The sequence below is a fragment of the Patagioenas fasciata genome, chromosome 1 (genome assembly GCF_037038585.1).
Source record: "Patagioenas fasciata isolate bPatFas1 chromosome 1, bPatFas1.hap1, whole genome shotgun sequence".
In the NCBI taxonomy this organism is placed as follows: Eukaryota; Metazoa; Chordata; class Aves; order Columbiformes; family Columbidae; genus Patagioenas; species Patagioenas fasciata.
The window spans coordinates 117,728,162-117,745,005 of record NC_092520.1 but is presented as its reverse complement, the minus strand read 5'-3'; the positions used below and the strand labels follow the sequence as shown (position 1 = coordinate 117,745,005).

Here is a 16,844-nt window from a genome sequence, read left to right as displayed (position 1 = left end):
GTTCCCATAAACCACACTACTGTTTTTGTTTAATTATTAAATATAGGTTGCTTAAATTATACTGCAGTCACAGGTTCTTTTATAAATGTTAAAGGAACTGAAGAGTATGAGATTTAGCAGCTAACACTTACCAAAGACATACCAAACAAATACTTCAGAAACACTGAGTTTATGTTGATATGGTTGAGTATTGGATGGAGTCTGACTTAGCTGCTCTACTACCTCTACTTTCAGATCCTTAGCTGCTAGAAATCCAGTCCAGTGAGGATGTCTGCAAAGGTATCTGCCTATTTAACTGGTAAAACTGGTCAGTGAGATTTATCTACTGGTAGTAACTTGACTCTCTTTGCCTAGGCTTGTCATGGATTGCATGTTACTTACGTCCCATTGCATCAAAGTTACATACCCTATTCCATTTGTCAATACTTACGATTTGGTTTTGTTTTGAGGGCTTTGTTCCCAAGTGTTATAAGCAGGATTATAGATTTATTAACTATTCGTACCAGAACATCGAGGATCTGAGTGAGCAAAGCTGTTTTAAGTCTTTGTTTATTCTTCATTGGGCTACAGTTGAAAAGTTGGAGCCTGAATGTCAGCTTTCATCTTGACTGAACACATGGCAAGCCCAAGGTAGAGGTGAGGAAAGAAATCCTTGAGGGTGATGGAAGACTTCAGTGGAATAATTTCTCCAGAAGCATTAAGCTTATCCCGTGCATTTGACTTCATTTTTTGTCCTAATTTCTAACTCTGGATCTCTTCCCATGCCATGGCAAAGCAGAAAACTCAAATAGTTCCCAGCTTCTTGCTCTTTGTCAAGCAGCCATACCTGTCAATTAATTTTAAGCTTACTTTACAATCAGCCTCAGCTTCACTATTTACTGGTATGGTCTTTCCTTCGATAGTAGAAAATTTCCTGTGTGAGCAGGACTGGTGTGGTGTAAATATGGGGTGTAAATCCCGTTGCGCCATGGGTTGGGCTACTCCATGCTACAGTGATGTGTTTGTGCCTGCTGGAAAGCCTTGTCAGCAGTGAGTGAGACCTATGAGCCATACTCCACTGAGCTCCCAAAAATGCCCAGGTTTTCTTCTGGTGCTCCCATTCTTGCGTCGTAAGTCACACAGTGAGACAGGAAGAGGCTTTTCTCAGTTGTGAGGACGCACCTCTGTTCTTGATCTCAGCTCCAGGAGAGATGTCATGTCTGTCACCACAAAGCACAATGTCTCCCTTTTGTCCTCACAGAGGTGCCAGGAGAGTGGGATCAGGGCAGTGGGAGCTCATGTTGCTCCTGAGAATGCGTAGGGCTCAGAAGAGTATAAATCATCTAATGATACAAGGCAGCATATGACCTCTTCCCATTTGAGGACGAGGACACTGCTCATCACAGATGGGTCTGAGCTGAAGGGAGTGGGAAGGTTGTTGGCCAAAGCTCCTGTGCCTCCATGTGCTGTGCAGGAGCTGATGTGTTCTGTCCCTGCATATGCTGTTGCCTCACTGTGGCACCTGGCACTAGCAGCTAGGAGTGGTTTTCCTGCAGCACTTGTTAAACAGAGAACATAATCCTCAAAATGGTAAGAAATCAAAGTTCCTGCTGCTAAGGACAGTGTTACCCCACAGTCCTGTTCTCATCCTTAAAGAAAAACGTCTCCTGTTTCTGTCTGAGGGCTGAAGAGTCTCTGCACTTACCAGCCTTTCAGCCTGCAGTTTGCTTTTTATCTCCTAGCCTCAGCGTGCACCAGGTGACTCAGGAAGCAGCTTATTCAACAGAAACTACAGCTTCACCACAAGTGCAAGGCCAAGCCCTTCAATATGATTGTTGTGGTAGTTTCCATCTGCTCACTGCCTCCTATGGTAATTCTGATAATGTGCAAGTCTTATTGCCCAAAGTCATTACATTAGTAAGAAGTGGTTACCAGAGCTGTTGACCATATCCATGGTTTCTTTCTAATTGACTCTACCTTTGCAGAGTAATCTATTCAATGACCTAGAATAAGGGCATATGCACGATTAGGTATGCATATAAAAATATTTTATATGTTCTCTGGAAGCATCATCTGAAAAGCTGTTAGGGAAAATGGGAATTTTTGTGGTGGCTCCTGAAATTGCAAGCACAGGACTGTAGCAGGGACCACAAGGCAGAAAACACAAACCAGTGAGAGCTGATCACAAATCAGTGCTGCCTGGACATCTCACCAGTGTTAGCTTTAGGGCAGTTGTTGAACATGTCTAGGATTGTCTAACAGACCATTGCAGTTGCTCATGTTTGGTAGCAGAGGTAGAGATGTTAGATTCTATATAAGACAGCAATTAAACTAAATAGCTTGATAGGTGCTTTAATTCATAAATGGGTGATCAGAATTGACCACTGATAGCTTGCATTGCTATACAAGTTAAGGAGGAAATATATGTATTGCCCGTGTTTTTATCTGGTATCCTCCATTAGAGGTTTGGTTATAATCTGGATACAACATACATTTCATTAAGTTTATGTTGTATGCTGTTGATCCATCCATTCCTCAGCCCAGCTAACATGCTATTTGCACAATGTATCTTTTACTGCCTCACAATAAATTTGCAGAGTTGTCTCTAGTGTTTGTATAAAGCAGCAAGCTAATTGCAGTCGATACTTCAGAACTGGGTGTACAGAATAGATCCCTCTTGTGCCTTACATTCCTACGTGTGTAAGTATCGTTGTTAAAAGCAAATGTACCTCTATGTTTTTGTGCTTAATTTGATATTGGGCTCTTGAGGCTTGTTTGAAATGGTATGCACCACCATACTTTCTTCTTTGTAATCATAGCACAGAAAATCAATTTGATCTGCTTTCCCCTGACCTGCTGCATCCTCTGAATATATCTCCTGCTTCACCAAAAAGATAATCATAGATTAACCCAAACAAATGCTTTTCTGTAGTAGTAGGTTCTAAAACTTTTGAAGGGCGAAGGCTGACCAGAACTGGTTTAGACTGATACCTAGTTGCATGTACACTGTGGCACCTGTGAAGTGAGCTCTGCCTACTCTGGAGGGGATACCCAGGAGAGCTGTCCTTGCAGCTGGCCTGTTTACAGGACAATGCTAAGGGCTGAAGGTGTGGTAGCACCACTGTCACTCCCAGCTAGCAGCCTCAACCTGCCAAGTGTCTGAGCAAGGACTGATCACTCTTAGATGGGGTCTTCCCTGCAATTCTGCATGTGGTCCCAGATGTGTGCCTGTAAGTGCTCTGTTATTTTCTACCTTAACTGGAAAAGGGCAGGCAAAGTTTTTACCTCCTACTCACCACACCTGATATAGCTGTCAAACAGCATAAGGCTCATTTGAGAGGAGCCACCTGGAGTGTTTGTCATGGAGCTATTTTTTTCTAAAGCTCTCTTTTTGAAGATATGGAGAAGATTGTCAGATTAGCAAGTGTAAAATGGCCTGTGCAAGGCAATTGTGTGTCCACTGATTGCCTTTGTGATGCTTGACAGAGCACAAGTGATTTCTGACCTCAAAGCCTGACTCAGTTGCTGTCTTTCTTTTCATTTTTTGGTCTCTTTAAAGTTTTGACCTGTACAATTTTAGCAAGTGAACCTGTCTGTCCTCAGGGAGACTATGCCTCTTATCTGCTGAGATCCTCATCTGACAGAGAGATCCATGGCTATTTGGTTGAATTATTTGTTGAGAGATTGTTTGCAGGCCAGGAAGTTAAACTGAGAACAACTCTGGATTGCTTGTGATGGTCTCTAAAAGACATTCTCAGTCTGAGTTTGTACTATAAAGAAAACTGAGAGGGGAAGGGTTGCTTAGAGAATGAGCTGGGTATACGGGATTTCCTGCCCATTCCAAATGTCTGCCAGTAGTATAAGTGATGTAAGCAGGAAAAAACTAAAATTAGTTGATGTCAAAAACTGACAGAAACAATAGTTATCTTACTATGGAAATGCCTCTATTGTAAAAGCTGAGAAGAATTAGAAGGTAAAAAAGAAAATTAGTATTTCATTAAAACTGGATGTTCTGTTTCAAATAAAAAGTATGATACTGAGCATCTTGGCTTTTTAGGATTCTTAAAAAAAAAAAAAGGTACAAATTTTGTGATCTTAATGCACCTCTAGGCCATCTGACATAAGCTGGGCATACTTAGAGGCTTAATAATGGTAGCAAGGCACAGTTGTTTCTGCACTGGTGTTACTGAGACTCATGATCATCACATCCCTGAGACTGTTGCTTACAAGGAAGGTTGCATGTGTGGTCTACCATTTCTCACTGACAGACACATTAATTTTACTAAATCTGCTTTGTTTTAGATAATTTCTTACTTTCAAATGCTATGCAAAACTTAGTAATTTTTTTTTTTTTTTTTTTGTGTAGTATTTGTCTGTACTGAGTCACTTAGGCAAAGAAAAATTCATTACCAAAATAAAACTGTGGAGGTGAAGTAACAGCTTTAGCTTGGATGTGGTCTAAGTGCTATGACAAAAACCTTGATGGAGTTTTCAGAGAAAGCAAGCCATTGCAATTTCACCTTCATGAATGCATTTGTAGCTTAAAAGGAGCTTAAGCTTTAAGCCTCACTATTTACTTGGAAACAGCAACACACTGCATGTGGCTTTGCATCAGTCTCATGTCAGTTATCTGCAACCTCATCCCTTGTATCTCGCTACTGGTAGTAATCCCATTAGATGATTACATCTGGTGTCTTCAACAGACAGGTTCAGTCATAACTGAAAAAGTACCTCAAGTGGGTTTAATTAACTGTGCGGTCATTTGATTACCAGACCCTCTTGTACTCTATAAGTTTGCCTTAAGTGAAGTCAATCTCTGGCCCGTTCAGACATGCTAGTCTACAGCTGTGCACATAACCATCTGCTGTTTCGTTGAAACTATAAGAATCAAAGATTGAGCATGTTCATACTCGTGAATCTTAAATGTAGCTGTACTAAATGTCACTGGAATATCTGATTACGAATCTGCAGCTGCGCCATTTGAGGAAAGCGATCTGTAAGCTCATGAGCAGCAGCTAGAGCTCTGCCTAGAGTCGTTTTGTTTAGCCCAATGGAAATGTATACTTCAGTGTGGTGAGCATTTGCTTCCAGCATGGCTGATGGCCTGGATCTGAATAGCTCTTATGAAATCAGTTATCCCGAAAGTGGCAAATGTTTATGCTTTGGCAAAATTGCACCGATTTGTTTCTCAGTAGCCGGCAGGCGGAGTTGCAGAATTGGCCTTTGGCAGAGAAATACTGTGTTCTTGAAACTGTTCAGCAATTTCTTTCAGAGAAGCCATACCTTGTTAAATGCAAGCTGTACGGATTCCATAGTCACTCCGGCAGAGAAGCATGTTGTGATCTCCAGTCTCCACAGTACAAAATAAACAGAACATTAGTGTCTAAGCTGTACCAGACAGTGAAGTGTGGTACACTAGTAAGGCAATGGCACTGTAGTTCCAGGCTACACTGGCCAGGGTGTGGCGGTCTAAGTGTTTCTACAGATTGGTGCTTGCTGTAAACTAGGTGTTTGGACCCAGTGTTCTGGTAAAACAGGACACGCAGTGGTGTTAGAACATAAAACAAATACTGTTTCTGAGTTGTGTACAGAGGGGAGAAAGGGTGATAACTGACATCTGTTCTCACCTGAGAGTTGCAGTGTGTGCCTGAAAAGGTAAGATTTTGCGCATTTACAAGCCAGATCAATGAACAGTGGGGCAGAGAGATTTTAGGAAAGTAATCCAGGGTTTTAATTTTCAGATGAAAGGCTTATGAGGTATGTTCTGTGTGAAGTTGGAATCCATTCCACATCTTGTGCTTGGCAGTCATTTCATTGTTTCTTCATAAGAATTTGCTGCATGCCTCTGATAAGTTTTGCGAAGCAGGGGAGGAGGACCATGGCAGCCAGCTAGAAAACGTAGAACCGTTTGTCTTCCCTCAGCACCCTGCTCTGCCAAAACATGCCAAAGCACAAGTAGAACACCCCTGCCCACCACCACTGGCAGCTGCCAAGCAAGCATTCCCTTCAAAGCCAGTATGTGGGGAGATACCTGCAAAATACAGAAATAGAACGAGAAGATTTAATTCCTTGCAGATTTCACATGAATGATCTTTGTTAGTGCAAACAAGTCACTACAACAAAGCAGCACAACAAATAGACTCTTAGCTTCTCTTTGGACTGGCTGCTTCTGCACTTAGGGATGGGGTGTACCGCACAGCCAGCCCCAGGGTCACCTGGAGCTGTGCAATCACAGCACATTTCCACTCCTCTCTGCCTATGTGTCTCTGTTTCTTTTATCTTTTCCATGGGCATGGCTTGCAAATGAGGCCAGGGAAGCACACCCAGGTTTTCCACACCTGGGTGGAAATTATACCAGGCACGGACTCTGGTGGGATGCTTTCTTATTCTTCAGTTCCTTGTGTGGAGAATTATTTCCTCGGCAGCTCTTGCCTGCTCCTTAGTAGCTATGCTGGTTGTTTTCTTCGCGTGGGTGAGGTCTGAGCCCCTGGGTCATGTACCCAGAGCCTGAGGCTGAGAAAGTCTCTCTTTCAGCATGATGGAGGTAAGTCCTGTGCATATGTCTGAGTGGGGAGTGAGTGGAATTAGGTCCGTGGGAGATGCCAGGCTTGGGCAGGAGCATGCCATGACCGCTTTCAGATGAGCTGATACTCCTTCACTCTTACACCGCTGGGAATGTCCACATTTTACTTGGAGAATTGTGTTGCCAAATTGTTGTCTTTCCTTTGGGGTCACATCACTGGACTGGCTGACATATGTAAGGATTTCTATTCTTGGGAAGTCTTCCAGCATCAAAAAGCCAGCCAGATGGAGGAGAGCTCCCTTTGAACAAGCCCCGAGTAAGACTCTGCTTTGGTTTATGATCTCTCAATACATTGCACTGAATTCAGGTTCTTGTTGCTGTTCTGGACTGATTTCTAGTTTGTTTGTGACAAGCTTTCAAGTGCTTCTGAAGTACCAGTGTGTTAACCAACTACAGAACTGAAAATACAAGCTTTAATCTGCACTGCTTCTTTAGCCTTGTACTTGATGATGGAAGAGCCAAAGAAACAGCTCAATCTGGCAGAAAGACCCATTGAAGCCAGAAAACTCAGCTACTGTGTTTTGTAACCAGTGTGCTTCTCAGAAGCAATGAGATTAAGTGGATCAGCTGGTGTGCTCAGTGCTTGGTGGAAAGAAGCTTATTTAAATTAAGAGGACCAGAGAACCTGTGCCTCAGTCTGGAATGAAAATGGGTTCTGCAGAGGACCTTGACTATCCTCAAGTCATCTTGCAATACAGCAGTGGATTTTTAGTCTCAAAGGTAAGAAATCTAACTCAGTCTTGGATAGATGCAGACAGAAATATTCAAGGATCTTATGCTAGTGAGTTAGGATGTAACTTTTTGGGAGGAAGACCATCTCATATTAAAACATCCTGTCAGCTCATCTAGGCAGGAAGGAAATTTGAAAAAAGATTTGAAAGTGAGCTGACCTCTCAGAGTAGACTTAGCATTGAGACCCCTCTGGGCTGTTGGATGAGCAGGCCTTGTCTCTGTATGAGGCTTTATAAAAACCACAGTTAATAGCTGAGGGCTTGCTGTCTGACTGCCTCAAATGTGGGATGTTCCTCTGGTGGTGGTATTTCTTCCCAGTTTTCATTTTTGGAGTTTGAGAAACAGAGAGCTTACTTCAATTGCCTTTTCCCCTTCTGTTAAACCATACAAAGAACAAGACTTTTCAAATGTCTTCTCAAAGAATATGCTTCCCTCTCCCATGGTTTGTCTCTATGTACTGTGCAGAAGGCTGAGCTTGAGAACTTTTCTGCGATCTCAACTTTGGTTAAATATGTTCTAACTGAGGGTAAAAAGAGCTTCCTCTGGACTTTATCAAATCTTTGTAGATGCATCAACTCAATTGACTGCCTGTATTTGTTACTGTTTTAGGGGTGTTTGTGTGGCCAGATAAGTAGGGTAATACTTGTAAACTTGACTGTGTGCAGCTAAAGAAGGATGTTTTTCGTATGTGTATTTACATATGTCTGTCTGAAGGTTGAAGGTCATTCCTAGAGATGTTATACACCTCCAGTTCTGCTGGCCTGAATGAGACAATCCTTTTGATTGAGAGGAACCTCCCTGCCTCAGGAAGTCCACTGCAGTCAAGCACCCTGAAAATAGGGACCACAGGGTGGAATATTCCTACCTGCTGCAACCCACACGAGAATCTCTAGAGTTCACTGGAGCATGTGTTAGACCCTTAGCTAAAGAACAAAAACAACAACAGAAAAATTCACCACTACAGTCTTGTCATTGAGTCTCCAAGAAAAAAGAAAGAGAGATTGAGAATGTTCTCTGAAACTAAGGAGGAGGCAGGAACATTCACACTCAAAACTTGGTCTCTAAATGTGAACCTTTGTGAGCCAAAAACATTGGCTGGCTTTGCCAGGAAAGGGAAAGAAATGAAAAAAGGTGCATTACAAGCACTATATGGTATTATTGGTGTTTGGAGAAGCTTCAGTTTAATCATTGGACTTTATATGAAATAAGATTTTTACATGAAAAAGTGTATATTTTTTCCAACAGAGCAGGTTTAGAAATGTGGTAGGCTTTGGTGCTTTCACTTGATCTCTCATTCCCACCTTTCCTTACCCCCAGGTTATGTTCACTGCCTGTGAACTGGGGGTGTTTGATCTTCTGCTGGAGTCAGGAAAGCCTCTTTCTTCAGATGCCATTGCTGCACGTTTGGGTACCAGCACCACGGGGATGGAAAGGCTGCTGGATGCCTGTGTGGGACTGAAGCTCTTGGCAGTAGAGCTCACACAAGAAGGAGGTAATAAAGGCAAAAGGGGAAGAAATTAAGTGACTTAAACCTCTGATGGTTTTGAAAGTGAGGCAAGGTGTGTGGGGAGAGGTGATATGTTGTATAAGGCCAGTTGCTGTTGTTGAAAGGAGGAGAGAATCACTCGATAACACCATCCATTCTTCAGCTGGAGGAGAAGCAGCAAATGTCAGCATGATTAGAAGTATAATGTAAAACCCAGGTGAAAGGCTCTATGTCTCTAAACTTTGTGCAAGAGCCTCAGGTGACCTTGGAGAAGATATTCAGGGTCTCTGCAGAGCTGGTCTCAAAAAACTCTGAGGTGTGGGTGTGATTTTTAAACCTTAGGATAAAATGCAAGGGTAAATGGGCAACAACATGATTTTAAAATGTATTTTGTTTTTTGTTGATGTTTTGCCACCATGTGAAGTATTTTGTTAGGTTGTTGATCTGAACTGAGAGGTGATTTAAGTTTGCCTGAGCATCAAAGACCTTGGGTCCATGTGGTGGGAAGGCATCTGTGGTCATCAGAAAACTGGTCTGGACTAGCCAGTCTTGTAAGTTGTGTCCCTTGCTCTGGCTTGTGTTGCCTTGTCTTGTTTTAGGGCTTTTACTGTAGTTGCACAATGAGTTTAGAGAGAGCAGGGTCTGTCTTTTATATTCCTCTTGTATGCCAGTCTCATAGGTGAGGTTTCTTTGAGTCCTTTAGACGTTCATGTGTCTGCAGATGGTCCTGCACTAGTGAACTGAGAGAGGGTAGGTGTGGTTGGCATGTTGTTTTGGGGACTTGTCTCCCACTTGTTGAGCAGAAAAAAGACTTGTCTGCAAGGGCTTGTCCTTTAAATAGAGCATACCAAAAGTGTCCTCTTATAGCAGAAACCCATAGGTAAATGATGACCCTCATAAGGCATTCCTCTTGCTGTTCTTGAAATAAATGTTTAGTGCTGGAGTAAGTGTGGGTAGACAGTGTTTACTCACACTGAATAAGACAACACACATTTCGGCAGCCCTCACTCACTGCTCATTGCAGTGGAGGGATTTGTTGTAGAAGTGATGTGATTGTGTCTTTGGTCATATAGACAACTTCTGGTGATAAATACCATGCTGTACAATGGTCTTGGCAAGGTGGTATATCATATGTGTTAGTTAATGTATTTATTTCACCCTTTAGCTCTCTACAGAAACACAGACATTTCCAACATCTACCTTACAAAATCAAGTCCCACGTCTCAGTATCATATTATGATGTATTATTCCAATACAGTCTACTTGTGCTGGCACTACCTGGCTGATGCTGTGAGGTAAGGAATCTGTGTGGCTCCTCTGAGTGGTGTGTTTCTGGGGAAGGACATGATGAAGATGTTGACTGGGTCTCAGAAGAAAACAAGAGTTCATTTTGGCTGTTGACACAGCCAATATATGTTCTTGTTTTTTTCTTATTCTCCCTTTGTGTGTGTTCTTGTTTTCCTTTTTCTTCTGAAGGTAGAGATGACCTAGGAATCAGTTATCTGTGTGTTTGACCTTCAGGAAAGCACTTGATCATTACAGTGGGAGTAATCATGGCTAAGGATACTTCTATTACAAAGATGTATAGGAGTACTTTAATATGGGGCTGGAGTCTTGCTTGTTTAGTCAGTGCAACTGGTGATCAAACATGGTGTGTGTGATGGTGATGACTGCATCAGTCTTGTATCTTTGCCTGAGATGTGTTCCCATAAATCGTAGAATCATAGAATAGTTTGGGTTGGAAGGGACCTTAAAGATCATCTAATTCCAACCCCCTCTGTCATGGCCAAGGACACCTTCTACTAGATCAGGTTGCTCAAAGCCACATCCATCCTGGCCTTGAAAAGTACTAGTGAAAGGCTGAGAAATATATCAGCATATTTTGGGGTGGCAAATGAGGGTACCTTTACAGCTATTATAGACAGACTGGCATATATTATATTCTGTACAAAGCTGAGCACCTTCCACAGTGATGAACTAGCTGAAACTACAGTCCCAAGGTGTGTTTGGGGTAAGAGAAAAACAAATCCATGCTCTCATGTTTTTTGTGCTTGCTATTTTAGAGAAGGAAGAAACCAATATGAAAGAGCTTTTGGCATTTCATCTGAAGACCCTTTTGGAGCAATGTACAGGTAATCATTAGTATATTTATAGAAACAGAATTCTTCCTACTGTAGATAAAAAAAAAAGTTTTTAATTATGGCTCAGGACAATTAAATATGATGATGGGAGAATCCCACTCATCAGAACCATCATGTAGCATTTTCCATTCTCAACAATATCCATTACTGGGACACTGTCTGATATTCTGCATAGAAGTATATAATTTCCTATTCTGAAAAACTGTTGTGGTTTAACATGGCAGACAGCTAAGCACCACACAGCTCTCTGCTTGCCACCACCCCCAGTTGGATGGGTAGAGAATCAGGAAAAAAGTTAAACCTCATGGGTTGAGATAAATACAATTTAGTAGGACAGAAAGAGAAAATGTTAATAATAACAAGGATAATAATAAAAAAATATAAACCAAGCAATGCACAATGCAATTGCTCACCACCTCTCAAATGATACCCAGCCAGTTTGCAAGAAGCGGTACTCCTGACCAGTTCCCTGCAGAATATATACTGACCGTGATGTCATATGGTATGGAATACTCCTTTAGCCAGTTCAGGTCAGCTGTCCTCACTGTGCCCTCTCCCAGATTCTTATGCACCTGGCACTGCATGAGAAGCTGAAAAGTCCTTGGCTGCTTAACAACTAACACATTAGTGTGTTATCAGCCTTATTCTCATACTAAATCCAAAACACAGCATTATACCAGATACTAGGAGGAAAATTAATTCTACCCCAGCTGAAGCTAGGACAAAATAGTATCTCAGGTCTCTGGCACAGAGGCAATGGTAGTTGAAGGAAAAAAAAAAAAGTCCCTCAGAAGCCTGAGAATTAGCAGCTTAATAAGCTATTGAACTTGAATAGTATTCATTCCCTGTCGAAATGTGTGAATTTATAGTTGTATCCTTCTGCTACAGTAAGACTCAACATGGTTTTACATGTAAAGAGAATGTATTCTGTGTAATTAAAAACAGATATTAGAATTTAAGATAAAACTTGTAATAGTTGTATGACAGAAATCACCGAAGATATTATAAGTTACCTTTTCTGTGTGCTGTGTTTGTTTGCATTACTAGATCAGAAGAAGAAATGCTGAAATTCCTGGCTGGCCAGAACTCAATATGGGGTATATGTGGCAGAGATGTTCTTTCTGCATTTGACCTTTCCCCTTTCAGGCAGATCTGTGACCTGGGAGGTGAGCATCAGATCTTTAACAAGCCTTTGAACTGTCTTCTTTTACAAGCTCTGAAAAGAAAAATAACTCCTATGTTATATGATGGGAACAGCAATGGAAAACAGGACGTATTTCACAATCTTGTCAACAATAAAAAGAGAATTTTACTGGTTTGCTTGGGCTAAAAAGAGAAATGTGAGAGTGATGAGAGCATTAGGAAGCTCAATGTTTTTCTCTGAGTGTCATTTGTGTGAGTAGTGTCTTATTCCCCTGTGTATGTGGCAGCTTTGGCATTTTTTTTCTTGCCTTGCTTGATACATTCTGCTGGTACCAGACTCTTTACCTCCTTCCCTTCAGTCAGTGTTGTTGAAATATTATCTGCAGCCTCTTACCCTGCAGCACCTGCTGTCCCAGAGCTGCTCAGTGCTTGCCAGGATTCATGGGACTCATCAGGCTCCCTGCTGGGCTCTATTGCTGCTTCCCCAGTGCCTGGTTGAGTGTCTCTGTTTTTAATTTCCCACCTTCCAGTACCTATAGCTGGGTCTCAGTAAAGGTAACAGAGCACTGGAACAGGCTGCCTGGGGGGTTGTGGAGTGTCCTACTCTGGAGACATTCAAAACCTGTGTGGACACACTTTCCTGTGTAGCCTTATCTAGGTGTTCCTGCTCCGACAGGAGGATTGGACTAGATGATCAAACATTCTGTGATTCTGGCTGAGGGGGTGCGTAAGAGCTGTAGGGCTGAGACTGAGCCCACAGGCCTGGGTGCTGGGGACCCTGGAGCTTTCTGCAGAGCAAGTGGAGATGGTGGCCTCTCCTGTCCCTCCTCTTCCACTTTAGCTTCCATGAGGCTGAATGCACCATTGCCTGCATCACTTCATGGGGATGGTGATGAACAGGTTAGTTTTTTGTCAGTACTGACCTTCTTTTGCTCTCTCTAAAGGAGGTGGCGGAGCTTTGGCCCAGGAGTGTGTTTCTTTGTACCCGAAGTCCATGGTCACAATTTATGACCTGCCGAAAGTTGTGCAAGTAGCTAAAGAGCAATTTGTTCCCCATGAGGAGCATCGTATCTCTTTCCATGAAGGTAGGTGTGGACAGCAGCATAGTGTTGTCACAGCTGTGGCTCCTGAGCCCTTTGTCTCTTTGATTCCAGTCTCCAGCTGCCCCTTATGCCAGACTGCAGCCACCTCAGCCCAGGTCTATGGTTCATTGCTACCACAGGACTGTCCCAGTTGTGTATCTGCAGCTACCTTCCATTAGAGACACAATTAAATCATTGAGCAACCCAGAAGCTGTTTACTCCTGAACAAAGCTATTTGATTTCTCCAAAAGAAAGGTACTTTAACAACAACAACAAAAAAGTCCTGCAATTTTGAAAAACTGTCATGCTAGGTTATAGTTCTTCCTAGCACTCTCTTTTCTCCTGTGGAGACCTCCTTGCAGATGTGTGGGATGGCAGGCCTGCTCTGAGGAAGGAGTTTTCCTTCTCTGGTCATGACTGATTGACTTTCAAGTCCTAAGATGTTTCAGGCTTTGAATGAGTGAGAACTAACCCATAGTCCTGTTGCCTGGTCCATAAATCTTACATGGTCTTTGCAACATCTATGATGAAAATTAGTGTAGGGAGATTTAATTTTTAATGTTACAAAAGCCTTCAAAGTGTTGGAATGGACTCAATATTGCTTGAAGCTCAGAAAGCAGAAAGAAGCCTTGAGGAAGGAAGTGGTTATATAAATACAAAAATGGAGAAACACAGGAAATGTTACTTGTGCTAGCGGTGCAAAGAAATGGGAGCAGAAATGAAGTCAGATGCAGAAAGAAAAGACTGAACGCAGTACACTGGGTGCTGAACAAAAGATGTGATGATGAATCTAGTGCTGGGAGGTGAGAGATGTGTATTTTTTCCTTATGGATGTACCTCTGTGGTTACTGAAGTTCTTTGAAAATTTGCTTAGATAAAGGGAAGCTATTTCATTTTCTCCACGATAGAAACCATGAGAAACTGTCTCCTCTTCTTAATGCTTTATGAATCTGAATTCCTGTCATTGGAGAAAACTTGGACTCAAATGCTTTCTGGTGCATCAAAGGCTGTTTCGGATGAGCTGCCGCTTTTAAACGTTTCTGGCCTTATTGAGACTAAACAAGAATAAAATCCCCTTTGCAGTGCCACAGAGGACTTTTACCTGGTAACTCTGTTGCTGTCTGATATGGGTGATGGATGTGGCAAGCCCAGAGTCTTTAGAACAGGACAGAACTGAAAATATTTACTTAACTCAGTCCTCTATATTTTGGAGATTTTGTGTAACATGTGTTCTTGCTTTACAGGAGACTTCTTTAATGATTCAATTCCAGAAGCTGAGCTGTATATTTTATCCAAGACACTGCATGATTGGGATGATGACAAATGCAGGCAATTGCTGACAAAAGTCTACAAGGCTTGCCAACCTGGTAGGTGTGAGCTCTTGAAGAGTAAAGCAACTCATGCCAGTCAGTAATGTGAAGCACACCAGTCTTAATGCTTAGTTTGGGTGGCAGAATTTCGTGCAGGGGTTTATGGGTTTAGTCTTTTTCTTTCCTAAATCAGCCATGTGCAGCTGAGCTAATAAGCCTGATCGAAGTTCTCCTTACCTGGCTTCCAGTTTTAGCCTCATTCTCTACAGGGACTTCTCTTTCAAGGCATTTAGGTGTAAAAACCAGGGATTTGGGTATTGTTTAAATAGGCAGGTGTACACGTCATAGCAAAAAAATCTCATTAGGCGTCACATTGAACCCTTGTGCTTTGAAAACACTGCCTACAGAGTTGGGTTCTCAGCAAAGCCAGTAAGCTCCTGTGGATTTCAGCTGGGGAAAATGGGAAATTTCCATCCCAGCTGTAGCATCCCCTTCAGCCCTGGCACGTCAGTACCTAGGTAGCCAAGCAGAAATGCACACTGATGCTTTTGCTCTTTTATTGTCTTCTGTGATGCTGGAATATGACTTAATGTAGAAGTTGCTTCTTCCTGAAACTAAAGATTAAGATCTGGCCTAGTAACTCAGCTGAAAAATACCTCATCTTCTCAGAGCTCAGCCTGTGTTTTATTTCCCTTAATTTAACCAGGTGGTGGAGTGCTGCTGGTGGAATCGCTTCTGAATGAAGATAAAAGTGGGCCTTTGGAAACCCAACTGTATTCAATGAATATGTTGGTCCAGACAGAAGGAAAAGAGCGAACAGCAGCAGAATACAGCAAGCTTCTCGAGGCAGCTGGCTTTGGAGACATTCAAGTCAAGAGGACAGGAAAAGTCTATGATGCTGTTTTAGGAAGGAAATAATAGCACCTCCTTTATGTACCTAACAAGACAGTGGAGAAATGTGATGTTCTCTTCTTAGAAGACAATCATCAACTTAGCTTTTAGTTAAGACAGACAATTTTTTGTAAGCTGATACGTTGTCAGGAGAATCAGTAATGAGGGACCTGGATGGATTGTGAACCTGGCAGACCGATTAGGGTTTGCATTTGGAAGGGAGAGAAAGAAATCAACACTTGTGTTCTGGTTTAAATGAAAGTGAGTTAATTTTCTTTAGGCAATTAGAAACTCTTCTTTTTCACACCTAGCACAGTTGTTGTTTGGATCTAGTTGGAGAATAAGATGATAACACACAGGGACAATGTTAATGTTTTTCTTCAAGTAACTTTCCAGTGGTTTTGAGTTGGAACAAGAGGATGTGAGAACTCACCGTTACTAAGGTCTTTCTGGGCACTCTATCTCAAGGTGTGAGGCAGCCAGGAAGGGAGGAAGGGAAGGGGCAGACCTTGACTGACATCCAGATTGATCAATAAGTATTCCATGCTGGTAGTGTCATGCTTCATATTTAATGAGAGATGGGTTTTCTGGCTGGAGAGACCCGTTGTGGTTCTGCTCCTTTTCAGTTGAGTTCTGTTTCAAAGTTCCTTTAGTTCAGCCTCTTACTGTTTGGCTGTTTTGTAGTTGGCCTCTGGGTCTTTCTGCCTTTTTGGTCTTTTCTTTCCCTGGGACTGTCTGTTTAGGACCAGGCTGCTCTCTCTTTTCCCAGGGCTGGCTGCTCAGCGTGGATGGAGTTCATGAGGAATTGCATTGAGTATCTTTTATATTCTACTTCTATTTCACAGATATTAGCAGTAGTATTGTGTTATTTTGTTGTTTTATTAAACTGTTCTTGTCTCAATCTGTGAGTTTTCTCCCTTCTTTTTTGATTCTCTCCCCTATTGTGGGGGAGGCAGGGAGTGAGTGAGAGCAGCTGTTGTGGTTTTCATTGCTAGCTGGAGTTGAACTAGGACAATGTGTTCCACAAGAAACATGTAGTTTGTCTGCTTCTGATTTTTTTCATTCTTTCCAATTTCAACACTGTATATGACAAAAGCATAGCTGTACTTGTACTTGGATTGCTGCAAAATTAAACTGATCACAGTTTCAAGCTCTGTTACCTGCATTTTCATTCCTGTGAATTGATTTACTATAAACAGACCAAATTATGTTACCTTGTGGTTAGTCTTTTAAGAGTTCCAAGAGAAATCCTGCCTGAGCCTTGGGGAATTTGGCATGAAAAATGAAATTATTTTTTTATTTCCTCTAGATTTTGGGTTGAATTATGAAAAATAATTTTTATCTTGAGGACTGGCTGAAGCCCAGGGATGATCTTTACAGGGCAAGCCTTGAGACAACAGCTGAGAGGTAGAATGATGCAGCCAAGTCATTCAGTTACACACTGGGGAATTCCTTATTGCATGCCTCCTGCTATTTCTTTAAATCATTTGATTAAGC

The 16,844-nt window shown here is 42.0% G+C and overlaps 1 protein-coding gene across 1 annotated transcript; it reads left to right on the top strand.

Annotated features, from left to right (window-relative positions):
- Positions 1 to 17: 17 nt before the first annotated feature.
- ASMT (acetylserotonin O-methyltransferase) lies at positions 18 to 16,497 on the top strand. The gene is made up of 8 exons (XM_065855533.2): positions 18 to 7,282; positions 8,612 to 8,786; positions 9,946 to 10,075; positions 10,844 to 10,912; positions 11,969 to 12,087; positions 13,009 to 13,149; positions 14,391 to 14,513; positions 15,163 to 16,497. The coding sequence occupies exons 1-8, from the start codon at positions 7,205 to 7,207 to the stop codon at positions 15,372 to 15,374; spliced, it is 1,047 nt and encodes a 348-aa protein (XP_065711605.1). The 5' UTR covers positions 18 to 7,204; the 3' UTR covers positions 15,375 to 16,497.
- Positions 16,498 to 16,844: the final 347 nt, after the last annotated feature.